The sequence below is a fragment of the Pelodiscus sinensis genome, chromosome 21, assembly GCF_049634645.1.
Source record: "Pelodiscus sinensis isolate JC-2024 chromosome 21, ASM4963464v1, whole genome shotgun sequence".
Classification (NCBI taxonomy): domain Eukaryota; kingdom Metazoa; phylum Chordata; order Testudines; family Trionychidae; genus Pelodiscus; species Pelodiscus sinensis.
In genome coordinates this window covers 8,954,451-8,971,444 of record NC_134731.1, presented here as the reverse complement: position 1 = coordinate 8,971,444, position 16,994 = coordinate 8,954,451, and the positions used below count along the sequence as shown (strand labels likewise).

General features: G+C 42.8%; 1 protein-coding gene across 7 annotated transcripts in view; it reads left to right on the top strand.

Moving 5' to 3' along the window:
• Positions 1-16,994, top strand: part of SYNRG (synergin gamma) — a 77,504-nt gene that overhangs the window by 17,111 nt on the left and 43,399 nt on the right. For 3 of the 7 annotated variants that reach the window (XM_075904780.1, XM_075904779.1, XM_075904781.1), the window contains exons 7-11: positions 2,315-2,617; positions 4,135-4,359; positions 8,849-8,926; positions 14,298-14,494; positions 15,849-16,097. In XM_075904780.1, the coding sequence (XP_075760895.1) occupies positions 2,315-2,617; positions 4,135-4,359; positions 8,849-8,926; positions 14,298-14,494; positions 15,849-16,097 (1,052 nt within the window). The remainder of the gene's footprint in view (positions 1-2,314; positions 2,618-4,134; positions 4,360-8,848; positions 8,927-14,297; positions 14,495-15,848; positions 16,098-16,994) is intronic. The other 4 variants (XM_075904785.1, XM_075904784.1, XM_075904783.1 and 1 more) reach the window with 3 other exon arrangements.

The window sequence follows — 16,994 nt, the reverse complement described above, 5'->3', positions numbered from 1 at the left end:
TTTTATTTGATTCTTAAAACTCAATTTAAAGCAATTAATCGTGTTATTGAACATGAAGTAATTGGGATCGATAAAGTATGTCACAATACTCCAGACTTGGAAAAAAAAACTTTTTCTTTGAATTAAAATTGAATGGACATGAGTTAGTTCAGTAACGTAATACAGAAGATAAAATTGAGGGATATGAAATAGTGACATGAAGTATATTGACCTTTAGCAACACAGGCTGTGTGATTTAAACCAACTCTATGGAGCAGAATAATGTTGCTTATGAAAAGACGGTATTTATATGTTGTTTTATTCCCGTCAAGGGACTTTTGTTCATGCTACTTTTTTTGTGTGTGGAATTTTTCTCGCATTCAAACCAGTGGTCTCGAACTCTTAGTGTTATTTCTCAAAGTGTTGAATTAAAGGAACTGTCACTTCCGTTCATATAATTCTGTGAAGTTATTTGTGGTGTTGTGCCACTATGGTCAATAACTTGTCAGGAAGCTGCATTTGCTGCCTCTTATGCTTCTTATGTTTCAGTTTTCCTATTTTCACATATTGAAAATTGACTCGGAGAGCAGTGTTTTCATGCCTAATGCACTCCCCGTTTGACTCAGACTTTAAGGTCAGAAGGGACCATTATGATCATCTAGTCTGACCCCCTGCACAGTGCAGGCCACAGAATCTCACAGACCCTCTCCTAGAATAATCCTCTCACCTATATCTCAGATATTGAAGTCCTCAAATGGTTTAAGGACCCCAAGATTCAGAGAATCCTCCAGCAAGTGATCTGTGCCCCATGCTACATAGAAAGGCGAAAAACCTCCAGGGCCTCTGACGATCTACCCTGGAGGAAAATTCCTTCCCGACCCCAAATATGGTGATCAGCTGAAGCCTGAGCATGTGGGCAAGACTCACCAGCCAGACACCCAGGAAAAAGTTCTCTGTAGTAACTCCTATCATCCCACCATTGGCCTATTTACCACTGATAGTGAAAGGTCAATTAGTTGCCAAGATCATGTTATCCCATCAAACCATCCCCTTCATAAACCCATCTAGCTTAATCTTGAAGCCAGATAGGTCTTTTGCCCCCATTATTTCCCTTGGAAGGCTGTTCCAGAACTTCACTCCTCTAATGGTTAGAAACCTTCGTCTAATTTCGAGTCTAAACTTCCTAATAGCCAGTTTATATCCATTTGTTCTTGTGTCCACTTTAGTATTAAGCTTAAATAATTCCTCTCCCTTCCGGGTATTTATCCTTCTAATATATTTAAAGAGAGCAATTATGTTAAGGATGGAATAGTATATGGAATATAAAGCTTGACTGCTTACCCCTAACAAACAGATTTATTTGAAGGCTTTGTTTGTGTTGATGGAAAAACATGTAAGTGGTACAATGAAACAGAACCATTGGAGGATAAAGTGGTTAGCCCAAATGCATGTAAATAAAGTCAGTGATGGTCGTGCTGTGCTTGACTTATACTGTGGTGCCTACAAATCTGGTATTTTTTTCTAATATAGCTTTTAAATCTGACCAAATTACTCTAGAACTGCCACCTTTAGAATGACATAACTTGAGTACTGTGGCCAAAATTTTCAGAAATGACTAGTGAATTTGGGTTCCTGAATATTTAGTTTCTGAGCTTGACACCTTAAAAGGGCCTGATTTTCAAAGGGTGGGGACATATTAAGGTGTCTCAAGTTAGGCATCCGAAATTACCAATCACTTCAGAATATCTTCGCCTGTAAGAATAACCTGGTGATTACTTCAAGTCTGTTTAATGTACTTTGCATTTCCGTAGAAGTGCCTTACCAAAGTCAATATTAGCCCTGATTTATAGGTGGGGATATGGGGGCGGGGGAGGGAAGAGGGTTTAAGTGATTTGCCTAAAGTGTAACAACGAATTACTGGTAGAGTTGAGAAAAGAATTCACATTTCCCAAGTCCCAGTTCACTGCTCTAAACACAACATGGGTTCCATTTGTTTTAAATTTCCTTAACATAAAAGGTGGGGGAACCTTTATATATAGCCCAGTTTCAACCCAATTGGACAAGTTTTATAAAAACCTAGAAGAGGGGTTTATGATGGAAAAAGGCCACTGAATTTTTCCTTGCATTACTGTGATCAGTTGAACCTGAATGATAAAATGGTAAATATTCTCATTATTTTGGTCAAATAGTTCTGCATGTACTTCTGACTTTTCCCAGCCACTGTTTTTTACATTTAAGAACTGCCAATTTTGGAAACTGTTGTCTCTACCTTTCCACCCAATCAAGTTTCTTTACCTCATTGCCTTCCATTGCGTGTATTCATTCCATTTTACAGATCACCCTACACCATCCCATTCTGCTGTATCTGTCTCACAGCCTTCTGCTTTTCTTGATGATGAAGAATTTAGTGACTTTATACAAGGGACTGTTGAACCCCCACTGTTGGTGCCTCAGTCCTCTTTCCAGGCTTTTCAGTCTTTCCACCCTACCACCCAGGCTCGGCAACCACTTTCAGAAAAGGCTGTAGTCACACCTCTGCCATCAGTCCAGATTCCAGTATCCTCCATCCTGCATGATTCCATTGGGCAGGTTCCTTATTTCTCTACATCTGAATCTTCGCACAATACCCATAAAACAGGTAACCCATCATATCTTCATTAGCTCTGCAACTGGAGATAGTATTTGTATGGAAACAGTACGTTCCTTGTTTGTAACAGTCCTGTTTATAATACAATTGAACAAAAATTACCTACAGGTAAATGATAAATGGATACATTGGAACAAGTTTGTATTAATTCCCAATAAAATTCTGCTCATGGCTGTGGGGGGCATTTAGCAGATGATTTCAGATAATTCTAAAACCTTTCTATAATTTGGGGTGAAAACATTCTGAACTATAAGAGAAAATCAGCGATCATGATCCCACAGTTCCTTCTATCCTGCCCAAGGCAGGTGACGATATTCTAGCATGTGCAGGTGGAGAATTTGTGTGGGCCTAAAGGAAGATAAGTGGAATGCATGTGAGTCCTCATTATAAACAGCTCAGTCTACAGCAGCGGTCGGCAATCTATGGCTCATGAGCCAAATGTGGCTCTTTTGGCAGCCGCTGGGCAGTGGTTCCCAAACTTTTTGGCATCACGCCCCCTTTTTGATTTTTGAGAAACCCTCATGCCTGTTCCCCCCCCCCCCCCCCCCCCCCCCCCCCAAAGCATCAGAGCTTGTTGAGGAAAAAAAAAGGAACTGACCAGGGCCGGAAAACAAAAATAGCAGCAAAACTTGGGATGGAGATTGATTTGGGGGGGGGTGTCGCCTTGCGGGGGCCCCCCCCGGAATTTCTTCACCACCCCCCCCCCCCCCCCCCCCCCCCCAGTTTGGGAACCCATGCTCTAGGGGATGTGCTGTCCAACGCACTAGCCACATGTGGTTATCTGGCCGGTTGAGTGTGGCTAGTTTGCCACAGAACTGGTTGGACACCACAGCTCCAGGGTGTGCTCCTGCACAGGCACGCACAAAGAAGTGTAATCCTGCCCACCTCCTTGTGCAGCAGCACTCTTCTTTGGATGTGGAAGATAAGCTGCTGCTGGTGGTGGGCTTGGTGGGAGAATGGGGGGGAGGCAGGACCTCAGGGTGGCTGCCCAGCTGCTCCCGGGGTAGGCCACGTGGCGGATGGCTCCTGCACCACAGCCCAGCTTCAGTTCCAGCTGCTTCAGGGGCCAGTACTGGTCTCAGCCCTGACCCTGGGAGCATTCACACCACAGCCCAGGCTTCAGCTTCGGCAGCTGCCATGGGGCTGGTGGCTGCCCGGCTGTTCCCGGGGTGGGCTGCATGGCGGGCGGCTGCTGCAGCTGAAGCCAGGCTGTGGCTATGTAGCAACAAGTGTATTTCCGGTCCTGCTTATTATAAACACAAGATAAAAGTGCATTCCTACCCCCTGTGCTGGGCAGGCTCATGTTCTAGTAAAAGATGCTTGAGTTGAATTGTTTGGTGTCCTGAATGAGCACAAGCCGCTCTGGAGAATAAGCCATCAGTTTCATTACTTGGTACCATTAAGTGCGACTTGACACATCTTTGAGGAAGTGGGATTATGATTTGTGGGGAGAACACTCACAAAGGTGATTAACCAAATAAAAGTAATTCCTCCTGCTGTTTGTTTAGGCCATCCCTTGGAAGAGTCGCTCCTAACTTATGATTTAAGTGCATCTGGACAGAAGCAAACCAAACTTAAAACATCTGAAATTGAGCATAAAGCCTCAGCCATAAGCCAAGTTCATCCCAGTGTAACTGTGAATAATTGGAATGCTGTAGGTGGACTTGTAAGTGGTACCACCGCTGCAAAAGCATTCAAGGCTTCAGAACAAAACATAGCAGTTGAAGAGTGTGGTGAGCAAATGAAACATTTGACAAAGTGTAAATTTGATAGCCTGCTGCTTGAATGCTAACATCTTACACACTAATTCCACAGCAAATGCTGCGTAATTTTGCTCTAAATCCCTGCTTCAATAATATGGCAGTGCTTCTTGCTTCTGACTGCAAGTAACACGCCCATGACTTTGCTCTGAATCCTTTCCACTGTGCATATACTAAAAACATTTTAACAAATGTTGCTAAATGGATTCTCTGCTATTTTAAAATATTCTCTTACTTCAGCAAAACCTATTAGTTTGTGTATGCTTTGTGGGTTTTTTATTTTTTTGGGTGGCATGGGGAGAGGTATGGACCCCATTAAAACCCACATGGGAAACATTACTGAAGAAAGGGCCTTCACCCAACTGGAATGGGGGAAATGTTTTAGTTAAGCTAAATTGTTTTCTTGGGCAATATCATACCATAAGCATTAGCTTGGTATGGGTTTGGTTTTTTAAGCCTACTTTGTAGAAGTCATAACTTCACCAACTTGCCTCAGGTACAAATGCAAATCTGTGTCAATACTTTGTCAGCACAGTAAGTAAGAAGGTTTTTGTTGTAGATGTGATTTTAGTATTGAGTGAGGAACAAACTACAGAAAACTGTAACTGTTGATCCCAAACAGGTTAAAGGCATTGGTTGGTGTGTTTTTGATACTGCTGTGAAGTTGCGCTTGGTGACACCCTCAGATATTGATCTCTAGGGTGTTCAAATATGGGGAGACATGGACATAGCTTTGCATGGCTTCTGTACTTCAAGAACAGGTTAATTTAAATATCTGAATTTAAAAATTCAGGTTGGGTACCTCAAGGGATTAGTGTGGTGTCTTTCCAGAACCCTAGTTCAATTATTTTTTCTATATACAGGCAGTCCCCGAGTTACGCGGATCCGACCTAGGTCGGATCCGCAGTTACAAACGGGGTTTGCTCCGCGTCTCCCTGGTCTGCTGGACACCAGCAGACCAGGGAAACGGGGCGCAAAGCCTCTGAGGACGCCGGCAGTGGGACAGCTACGGCGCGTCTGGGCTGCCTGCGTGCTCTGCGGCTTTGCTCCCCGTCTCCCTGGTCTGCTGGAGACCAGCAGACCAGGGAGACGAGGAGCAAAGCCGCGGAGCACACGGGCAGCAGGACAGCTTTGTCCGGACGCCTGTGGTACAGCAGCTGGGGCGCTGCCGGTTGGTCCCGTCGCGCCACTCTGGGTGCTACTGGACCAACCCGGCAGCACCCCAGCTGCTCTGCCCCAGGCGTCCTGATTCAGCCACTGCTGGTCAGTTTCAGCAGCGGCTGAATCAGGACGCCTGGGGCAGAGCAGCTGGGGTGCTGCTGGGTTGGTCCAGTAGCGCCGAGGAGCGGTGCTACTGGAGCAACCCAGCAGCACCCAAGCTGCTCTGCCCCAGGCGTCCCCAAGTCAGCCGTTGCTGAAACTGACCAGCGCTGACTACAGGAAGCCCGAGGCAGAGTTGCTCTGCCCCGGGCTTCCTGGAATCAGCCGCTGATCAGTTTCAGCAGCAGCTGACTTGGCGACGCCTGGGGTTCTTAAGTTGAATCTGTATGTAAGAACTGGCGTCCAGATTCAGCCTGTTGAAACTGATCAGCGGCTGATTCCAGGAAGCCCGGGGCAGAGCAACTCTGCCTCGGGCTTCCTGTAGTCAGCCGCTGGTCAGTTTCAGCAGCGGCTGAATCTGGATGCCAGTTCCGACTTACATACAGATTCAACTTAAGAACAAACCTACAGTCCCTATCTTGTACGTAATCCGGGAACTGCCTGTACAGTGAAAGCTTTGTTATCCAGCACTCTGTTAACCGGAAAGCTTAAACAGGCATTCCCCCCAGCCATAATACTGCCACATCTTTAGGAGTGTGCGCCTGACTCTTGCTAGTCCAGCCAGCCGCTGTGGGGCTTTTGACTGCTGGCTGCCATCCTCAGCAGGCACCTCCTTCCCCCTCAACGTGCCTCGATCTGCCAGGAGCTGGATCTGTGGATAGGAGGTGGGACAGAGCAATAAACTTTGTTTGAAATAAAGTACATTTATAATGCACACTATGAAATAGGAGCTGCTCATTTGTTTACAATATAGTTAATGCAAAGTGGCGATATAGCATCTTTTGTACAAACTTGATACACTCTAGCTAGTTACAAAGATTAAAATGGTAGGGGAAAGAGAAATTGAGACAAAGAAGGAAGAAAAGATGTTTTTGAATGATTTGAGAATTGATAGAAAGTCGATGAAGCAGGAATGCAGTCCAGAAAACTGGAGCTGCAAAAGATGATGATGATGCCAACAGTTAAGAGATGATGTGAAAGGAGAGGAGTTACTACTAGTCAGGAATGTCATAGGTAAGAATTGAACCATGACAGGAAGGCGCCAGAGATGCCTGCTTTGATATTGACTCTGTTAGGAGAATAGAATGACTCATCATGGCCAAGTTTTGTGTGGTAGGAGGAGACAGCTCCATTTCAGAAAAACAGAAGCTAACTGCACATAGAAGAACACTTCTGTTCTGTGGCCCAAGTAGAAAGCCTTACTGAAAACAGTCCTGGGTATTACTAAAGGATTGAAAGGATTTGAGTGCATCCATTCCAAGTACTTAGAGAGAGGCAGGGTGAGCGGTAATAAGATGACTTTTGGGAAAAGGAAGCCATTCCAAGAAGGTGGTGGACAATGCAGACTTCAGAGAGTTGGAAGTAAAGGCAGTACATTGGGAAACAAGAGCTGGGAAGAGAAGTGAGGATCATTTGTACGGGCAAGATTACATCAGAAATTTTTGGTGGAGGCAAAACTAGAAGGGAAGTAAAAGAATCTAGAGCAGAGGCGGGGAACCTTTTTGGCCTGGAGGCTGCTGACCAAGAGAAAAATCAGCTGGGGGCCACACACAAGTGAGAAACCCAAAACAAAAAACCAGCCCTTACTGACGTGGCTCCCAACTGAGAACCAGAAAGTCATTCCTCATGTTCCTCTCCCACACCAGAGCCTAGGGGGATTTTCTATGCTCCAGCCCTGTGGTGGGGCAGCAGGGGAGCTGGAATGCCAGTGAAGGTTCCCCATGCTGGGGCAGCGGGGGGGGGTTGTCCCTGAGCTTCAGGGGCCGGATCCAGGCAAGCCGAGGGCCATATCTGGCACCTGGGCCTGAGGTTCCCCACCCCTAGTCTAGAGGAAGAAGAAAAATGGAATGCCTGATAATGAGCTGTTGGGTGATGGAAAAGTTACAAGCCAGGGCAATCACAGATTAAGAGAAGAAAGCAAATGCTCCAATTTGACTGGGCAGAGAGAACAACTGCTGGTATGCAGGAGGAGAGTGACTGTTCTTTGCAGTTTTGGAATTAGGTTAAATAGAAATGGAACATTGTGGCTTACTGAGAATCCCTGTAGTGTCTGGAGATCCAGAACAATTGAGAGACATTCATCACTGCTATTCTCAGTGCATCAGCTCACATGCACTGGAATCTACAGCTGGTCTGTAAACGAAGTAGAACTTGAGGTACGAGAAAGCTGAGGACGGGGGAATGTTGAAGGTTTGCCTACAAAAGAGGGAGCAAACAGACCAGGTTGGAGAGCCTAGCAGGATTAGGGTTCTTCAGAGTGGAAATGAAGGTCATTTTCAGTATAGTCAGGTGATGGGAGAGTGTATTCTGCTGTTAATAGGTAATGGTCAATGTAGGAAGATATAAGAAAGAACAAAAATAAAAGTGGGTTTTATTGATCACGAAGAAGGACAGAACGGGAAAGGTGGCAAGGCAGACAAGATCTGAAGGTGGTAGATTATAGAAGAGGGGTCAAAGTTGTCAGAATATTTAAGTCCCAAATGAAGCTGAAATCAAGGGAGGAAATTAACATAATATTCGAGTCCGGGGAGTGAAATATTGAAGTTACAGGGGTCTGGAGAGGGCAGAATGCATTAGAGTTCTGCAGTGGCAACAGTAGCAGTGTTGCCCACCTTGAGCTGAATTACTGTCATATGGAGGTGAGAGGAATTTCTTCTGCAAGTAAGGATGGGTCAGCTGGGGTAAGCCATCTGACAGGACATTAATAGCTTTTACCATGAGGGATTTACCTGTGAAACACAGAGAACCCGTCCTAAAATTGTTTTAGTGTGATTTAAATGAAATTATTCCCCAAGTAGCCTTAAAGTTATTCCCATCAACTTTATGCAAATAGACATGACAGAACCACTGCTATTTATGACTTGTTTGGAATTGTTGGGACTTGTATTCCAGATCAAACTGACACATTAGGAAAATGAGTGGCTCTTTATTTCATCATGTGCATTTAATTGCATTTTTCTTGCTGTTTCAGGTCATTTTGTAGCAGTATCAGTTTTGTGTTTCTCATTTAGCCGGATGTTTCCATATCTGAAAAGTGCTGGCTGACATACCAAAAACTGTGTTTCAGATGTTTTCCTGTTTTGAATCTCTGTCATTCTAATAGCATTCTCATCTCCTTTTTTAATATATTGCATATCTTTAGGTGTTGGAGTATTTCCTTCCCAAGATCCAATCCAGCAAATGATGCCACCTTGGATTTACAATGAAAGTTTGGTTCCAGGTAAAGCATTTTGTTAAAACAACAATCCTTAGACTACAGTGTTCCTTTACCTCTTCCCCAAATCAGAGGTTTTTTATCTACAATCAAATTTTCCACATCCCTAAACTTTTTCAGGTTTGGTGCAGAAACTTTCCAATATTATGGGGTTTGTTCCAAATTCATGTTGGCTTTGGTCAGACATTCTGCGGTTCTGACATTGAAGAATACCAGTTCATGTGTAAGTGTCCCCTTTGTTCTTACTCAGCATAGTTCACACAGTCAGGTTTCACCATGGAATCAGAAAATACATGATCAGATTTTAAGACCCGAAGGGACCGTGATGAATCTCTAAGACCTCCTACACAACACAGACAAAAAGATCTGTCCGCTCATCTTGTCATGTCCTCTGCCATTGCACTGTTGTTATCGAGTGTGGCTATAAAAAGTTACACTTCCCCAAGTGCATATCAGCGTGCAAAGTTTAAATACAAGCTTAACTTTTAAGCTATAATTCACTGACATTTCCATCATACTTCTAGTCACTGGTGTTTGTGTCTTAAATTTAGTATTAAACTTCTGGTGACTAACAACATTTCTTGGAGTAGCAGCAGGAAGTGAAGTTCATGAATTTCTCAATCAATCATTTAATTTATAAAGCAAGTTAACAAAAGAATGTCCATACCAGATCAGACCAAAGGTCCATCTAGCCCAGTATGCTGTCTTCCTACAGTGGCCAATGCCAGATACTCCAGAGGGAGTGAACAGAACAGGAAATCATCAAATGATCCCTCTCCTGTCATCCATGCCCAGCCTCTGACAAACAGGCTAGGAACGCCACTACTACTCATCCTGGCTAATAAGTATTGATGGACCTAACCTTCATGAATTTATCTAGTTCTTTTTTGAATCCTGCGTCCTCTGGCAAGGGGTTCCCCAAATTGACTATGCACCATGTGAAGAAAAAGTTTGTTTTACCTATTTGGTTTGGTGACTCCTAGTTCTTATGTTAAGTTTTTTATTCACTCCTGAGAAAACTAGGTTATCCATGCTGTTGTCTGAACTATATGTGTTATTTCTTAGATGTGGTATAGCAGGAGTAATAATGACTTAAGTTATCTGTTCAATGTACAGCTTTGGAGAATCCTAGACATGAAGGGATGGAAGAGACCTTAGTAGGTCATCCAACCCATCCCCCTGTGCTGAGCAGGAACAAGAACACTTAAGTCATCCCTGACAAGTATTGCCTAACCTGTTCAGAACCTCCCAGGCTGGGAATTCCATGGCATTCCTAGCTAATCCGTTACCTAGTTTCAGAGATGAATAGGGAATTTGCACAAGTTGGCAAGCATTCCAGAACATGGATTTGGATACCTTAGGTATTGTTCTCAGCTTTATTCACATTCAGAGAAGGCAGGAGTTTCTTTAGGCATAGTGTATGTTCAATCTAGAGGTTATGATGATGGCAAATTATCCTAATAGAAATTGCCATTGTTGGTATCACATTTTTGTGAGCTGTCTCCTTTCAGTGTCTCTTGTAATTAAGCAGGCTCGTTTCCTAAAGTTATTTGCCTTATATATGCAAGAAGCATAGTAAGCAAGAAATGAAGTGCTGTACTAAATATTGATTAGATTGCTCTATGTTTTAAATATATAATGCTGCTCTGGCTGTCTTTACACAAGGATTATCTAGAGGCCTCATTACAGAAATCCATAGTGAAATTTATAAAGAGAACTAGTTTTGTGTGGATTGCTGGTTTTACTGATCAACTGATATCCAGTTTAATAAAGCCAGTGTCTGTCTTAGAATGAAAGCCTTCCATTATATCTAGGTACAGAGAATCTGCTGTGCATATGTGGTTTCCTTTAGTGTTGGAGAAATAGGCAGAAATCTTGCATCCAAAATGTGGTGTGAAATAGCACAGTTAGTTGGTAGAGCAGAATCTCCTACATTTCTGAAAAATCTCTTCTGTAAGCAAATTGTTTTATTGCACTGTGTATTGAAACTGAAGGGAAAAGGATGCTTTGTCCAGATGGTTTTTGATGTAGTTTTGTTTGTTAGAAAATAAATCAGTTCAGACAATGATGCTACTAATTATCTCAATTTACGTGCAGCATGTTTAATACAGTGTGTTGTGTTCTCCTTTCAAGGGCTACTAGAGGATGCTTTTGACAGGTCTCAAGTTAATTGGTAGAGTTGTGCTGCAGCATGTAGCATCTTTATTCATTTTCCATTTTTCTTGGTACCTTACGACTCTTACTTAGTTGCTTCAGGAATTTCTTTTCTCCTTCACCTGCTTGTCTGAATTTGAATGTACAGAAACTCTATAATCACTCCACATCTCCCATTCTTTATAATAAAAGATTAAAACTTAAATTGTAAACCATTTCTCTCACACTCACAGCGCGTCACGTTTCCTTAACTAATTTATACTACTATGTCCCCTGTTAGTTGCTTTTAAGTAGCCCTGTGGAATATTCTAATGCTTAGCTCTTTGAGGGATCTAGTTGGTTTTCCAGACCATTTTCTCATTTTTTTTGAGTTTGTGCATGGAGTTCGTTGTGGAGAGGGCTCACTTCCTGAAATGCCAGGAGTGTTTTATATATTGCCATTGATTTTTTTTTTTAAAGAAATCTTTTTTAAAGTCTGCACTGCTCTCTCCACCTTTCCATTGCTCTGCAGGATAATGCAGACTTTGAGTATGATCAGAATCAAAATCCTACGCAAATGTTAGGAATGCTTCAGAGGTAAAGTGAGGCCCTCTGGAGGTAGCAGGTAAGAGGACTTCAGGAACTCTTGGTTTTACAAATATTGACTTTAGTTTCTGGTTCCCTGTGCCAATGAAGTCTGTGTAAGTCTGGCCAAGTCAGTATATCTGGAGAAGTAACCAAATACGTAAATGTATTAAAGAAATATGTGACTACCTGATACTGAGGTCTGTCAGGGAGTAGTGGTCCTAGCATTTATTTTCCTGCTCAGCCCTGTAATAAGATCTGAATTTACCTATTGAGCTCTGGTCACCATATGGATTATTGTGCTTGTGCCCTATACTTGTTTATATCTTGGTGAGTCACATGAAGTTTGGAGGACATTTCTTTCTGAAATACTGTCAGCATCAGAATGTACTATCTGTTCAGAATCAGGCCATCAGCCATGTAAAGATAATGTCGGTCCTGCAGATGTGGTGATAAATCTATTGGAGGTTGACTTCTTCAACCTATGCTCTTTGGCAGAGTAGAGTACGTTTCTGGAAAGAATCACCCTTTAGTTAATTTCTAATTTGTTTGAATTTGGCAAGCAGATGCTGGAATTACTACAAGATCAGGGTCAATGTAGACTCTGGTCTGCTCTCTAAATCCTTTTCTTTTACTGTGACAACTGCTCAGCTGGGGCACTGGATACTGTCTCCTGCTGTGAGTGCCAGGTTATTTCGAAATAATAACTGTGAGTGCTAGGTTTTACAGATGTTTTTGCATAAAAACCTTGCAGTGTAGATGTAGCCCGGAGCTACGTCTACCATATATTGCACCAAATCAGGTAAAGATGTCAGTCATTCTTCTGTTTTATTAAATGTTTTGTTGAGGGCTATCTCATCTGTATATTGTGACCGTTAAGGACAGAATGCCTTTAGTTTTTCTGAATTCTCTGTTCACTATTTGTATGTTGTACAAGTTTTAGGTGCTCTTCTTCAAACTCAGATTTCTCATTCAGAGTGAGGCTGGTTTGTGGGAAGCATCTGAAAACTGCATGTGGTCACTTGTGTTGATTTTTATCTCTACCTGATACCAGCAAAGAAGGGCAGGCAAACATGACCCATTCGGTGAGATTCTATGCCAAACAGAAGATGACTGAGACAGTAGTTTCCAAATAGGGGTGAGGGGATGAATGTCATTAATGGTATACGTTCTTTAGCAAGGGAGATTTCCCAGAAGCCTGCTGTAGCGTCTGTCTTTGAGAAGACTTTGTCTTCTGATTGAGCTAATGGCTGGTGAACTGCAGGAAACATCCATCTTTCTCTTAGCACACTTTTATCAAGTAGTGCAAAGTCCACACAGGTTTGGATTTTGTATTGGGCTTTGCTACTAGGGATGTAATAGTTTAGTCAATTTACCTATAGACTATACGCATTCTCCTGCCCCCAGTAAATTTTTTAGCAGGCTGGCAAGCAGGCCAGCTCAGTCCTGGCTTGTACCAGCTCTGTATTTAAAGTGTATTAGGAGCCAGGCAGGCTGGCAGTCCGGCTCAGTTCTGGTTCACACCGGGTCTGAGAGCTCAGACCTCCTCCTGGACAGGGGCTGCTGCCATTTTGCACTACTGCCTCTGTATCAGAGGCAACAGCGCAGGGAGACATGCAGCCAGTCTGCAAGGGGAGCTAGTTTTTAAACTGGCTCCCCTCGTGGACCAGCTCCCACCTGGCACCCCGAAGTGGCAAGAGGCTCCTCAGGAGAGGGGCCGGAGCACACTGGCTGCCAGCCCCGCCCCGCCCCCAGGGACTATAGAATAGTCAGCTAACCAATAATAATTCATGAGGTTAATCGAGTATTCAGTTAACCGATATTTAACATCCCTATTTGCTACTACAACCATTTCTGCACACCAGTCTGTGAGTTCGTCTATCTGGGAAATAACCCCCATATGTTCCAGTCTCTTTCATTCTTCTTTGTCTTTCTCTGGGAAGGGTACAAGATTGGGACATGGGGCTGTGACAGCAAAAGTTGTTGCTGATGACACCAGTTTGATGTTATACTCATCTGACAGCTATCCTAGTCTGAAGATGTGTGGATGAATTTGGTCATTAATTCAGTTCAGATTTTCTACTAGGTGTAATCCTTTTATTGCTGACAAACCTTATAAGAGAGTTGTTGGTCCTTGTATTATGGCTATTATTTGTTGAAGAACCTTCCATCCTTTCTCCAGCTTTCCAAGAAAACATCCAGTGTATTATTACTACCCCCATGTAGAATTTTATTTGGTCTTTGCCAATCCCCATCTCAAAACGGATTATAACTTTTTTGGGGATTGGAGTGATGGCTGCTCTATTATACATTTGACAGGTCTCAAGTTAATTGGTAGAGTTGTGCTGCAGCATGTAGCATCTTTATTCATTTTCCATTTTTCTTGGTACCTTACGACTCTTACATAGTTGCTTCAGGAATTTCTTTTCTCCTTCACCTGCTTGTCTGAATTTGAATGTACAGGCAGAATAAAAAGCTGTATTTAGGTGAAATTTAATTGGCACACACAACTAGAACATTGATGCCTAATCAAATTGGCAATGTTCCATGTCAACAGTATTACAGCCCTTAACAGAGTTTTATAATTAGACTAGAAATACGATTGTAAAATTACTTAATGTTTGTTTTTCATCCTCTGACATTGTGTTTCCCTCAATAGATTTGTATAAGAAAATTTTAGAAACCACTATGACTTCTACTGGAATAGATACTGCCAAACTCTATCCCATTCTGATGTCATCTGGACTTCCCAGGGAGACCCTTGGACAAATATGGGCTTTAGCCAATCGTACCACGCCTGGAAAACTTACAAAAGAAGAGCTTTATAGTGTCCTGGCTATGATAGCAGTAACTCAGGTACAAGTGACTGACACTGAGATTTTGGGGGGAATGGAAAAGGGTTGAACCTCCTCTTGATACACTGACTTTTGTAATGTCCCTGCAGTATGTTGTGCATGAACACGTGTATCTGTATTATACCACATGCAGGGGTGAAAATAAGTACCAGGACTTACTAGTGGGTGGCTGGGATCCTGGGTTAGGGGTGTGCGTTCGTATGCAAGTGCAAGCTCTGGGCCCCAAAAGGAGTGGGGCCTCAGGCAGAAGGGGCAGGGTTGGAGACTCCCCTAGCAGGCCTTTCCTGGCTGCCACAGCAGCCAAGACCCCTGGGGCTCTGGCAGTGATTTGAAGGGTTTGGAGCTCCTGTCAGGGCGCAGGCCACAGCTGCTGTGGTAGTGGCATGCAGGAGCCCCAGGCCCTGTTAAATCAAGGGGGCCCAGGGCAGCTGCCTTTTTTGCACTCCCCTTGTCAGCAGTGTTGTTGTACCCTGACCGTGGGAGACCCAAAAGGGTAGGAATGTTAAAGAGCTTCTTAATGACAGCCATGTGCTGGCCAGTACCGGTGGCAGCTTCCTTTTGGTATGCCGTACTAGCCCATCCTGGCTCACTTTCACTGAGTGAATACACTGAATGAATCCTGGAAAAACTCCCATTCACTTCACTGGAACCAGGATGTTGCTCTCTGCATCTATCACTGTTTTTTCTTCAGGACTCACTGAAGTTTGTATTTGGCTTTAGATTTTTTTTTATGCGATATAACTATCTATTTAGAAAGTGATATCTGGCCCTCCCACCCCCACTAAATTATCTGGGAACCTGGATGGAATTTATTCATATTTTTGCCTATGTAGTCTAGGTTTTAACTTTTGTGTCCGGTTGTAGTGTAATGTCATGACTGTTCCTAGTTTAACAGAAACTTGTCTGAAATCTCAAAAACCACTGTTCAGATTTTGCAGACGTCACTATGCTCGGGAGTTGACACAAAAGAAATTGAGGAGAAGACTAGATGGGACAATGAAGATAGGCACTGATGTACATTGTTAGAGCTATGTGGGGAAGATTTGCGTAGCACTTAACCGTGTTCAGTGAGCTCCAGCCAAGGATAAATTTTGAGCATTCAGATATAATTGTGTTGTTTTTAGTAAGTGAATCTAGTGAGTCCGTATAGCCATATGAGATCAAGCTGTAAACTGAGTTCCAGTGTATCACATGTTTAGGTTAACTTGGATCACAGAATTGAAGAATGACCGAGTTCCTGCTTTTTCATCATTTCAATGAATAACTAAATGAGCTGAGAAATAAAAGTACAGACGGTGGGAATAGGAATTTGCAATGTATAATGTATTTCACTATCTCTTTTTCTCCTTGTGCAGAGAGGAGCACCTGCAGTGAGTCCCGATGTTTTAAACCAATTTCCAACTGCTCCTGTCCCTACTTTAAGTGGATATCCAATTTCATTACCTGCCACAGTGAGTCAACAGCCTGTGATGCCCTCTGGACCACCAGTCTCCAGGCCTCTTAATATTGGACAGGCAGTCATAGGAATAAACATAACTGCACCAGTGGGTGGAGCTGCAGCACAGGTTTCTAGTGGTTTTATGCCATCTTACCCCACAAATCAGGTTAGTGCTGTTTCTGTTGCATGATAAATCTGTATTATCACTGAAAGGGGATTACAGGAGAACTCTGTTTCAAAACTGCATTATGACAACTGGATTTTAAGTAAGCATTAAGAAATCTAAACATGCCCATTTAAATATGTAAGATCATTTGTAGCAAGCCTTTTTGGTGTTTCAGTCTCTTTCAGGTGACGACAGAAAAACCAGACAAATTTCTTCTCCATTCCTAAGCTCTTGCATCCTGCAAATGGGCTCTAGTTAGTTCACTTTTTACAACATATAAAGCCAAATTACATGTGAACTAAGCAAGACTTTTGTTATCTGGCTAGTAAAACGGACATGAAATCATCAGAGAGTACTGAAAGCTATGTACCAGTGATAGAAAAGATGATACAGCTAATACTCATATTTTCTGGAAGCATAAATTGATCTTGGTGATCAATTTTGCAATTCAGAATTAATTTGCCCGGTATCCACAGCATATTCCTTTTGATGTTTTACAGCATATACTGATGGATTTTTTTGCCTTCATAATATTTTTCCTCTATTCAAAGATGACTTGGCTAAGATCAATACATTAATGTCTGGGGTGAAGTCCTTTATTAATAAATACCTCCCGTGTCTAGTGAGATCCTAAACGCGCTTTTTATTTTTGTGTTGTTGGAAAGGCACTGTGTAGAACAGGATCCTTGCAGTTAGTTCCCATTTAGTTTATAGCTAAAAGCAAGAATACTGTTTGATTTAAAGCCAGTAATAATGTGAATATATGACTATTGAGAGAGTGCATTACATCTTCCAAGCATTGTACAACACAGACTTTTGACCAATGGGTTTTATGCGACGCATGTGAAATTTGTGCTAGACATTTGTCAGTATGACTGAGGGATCACAATATGCAGC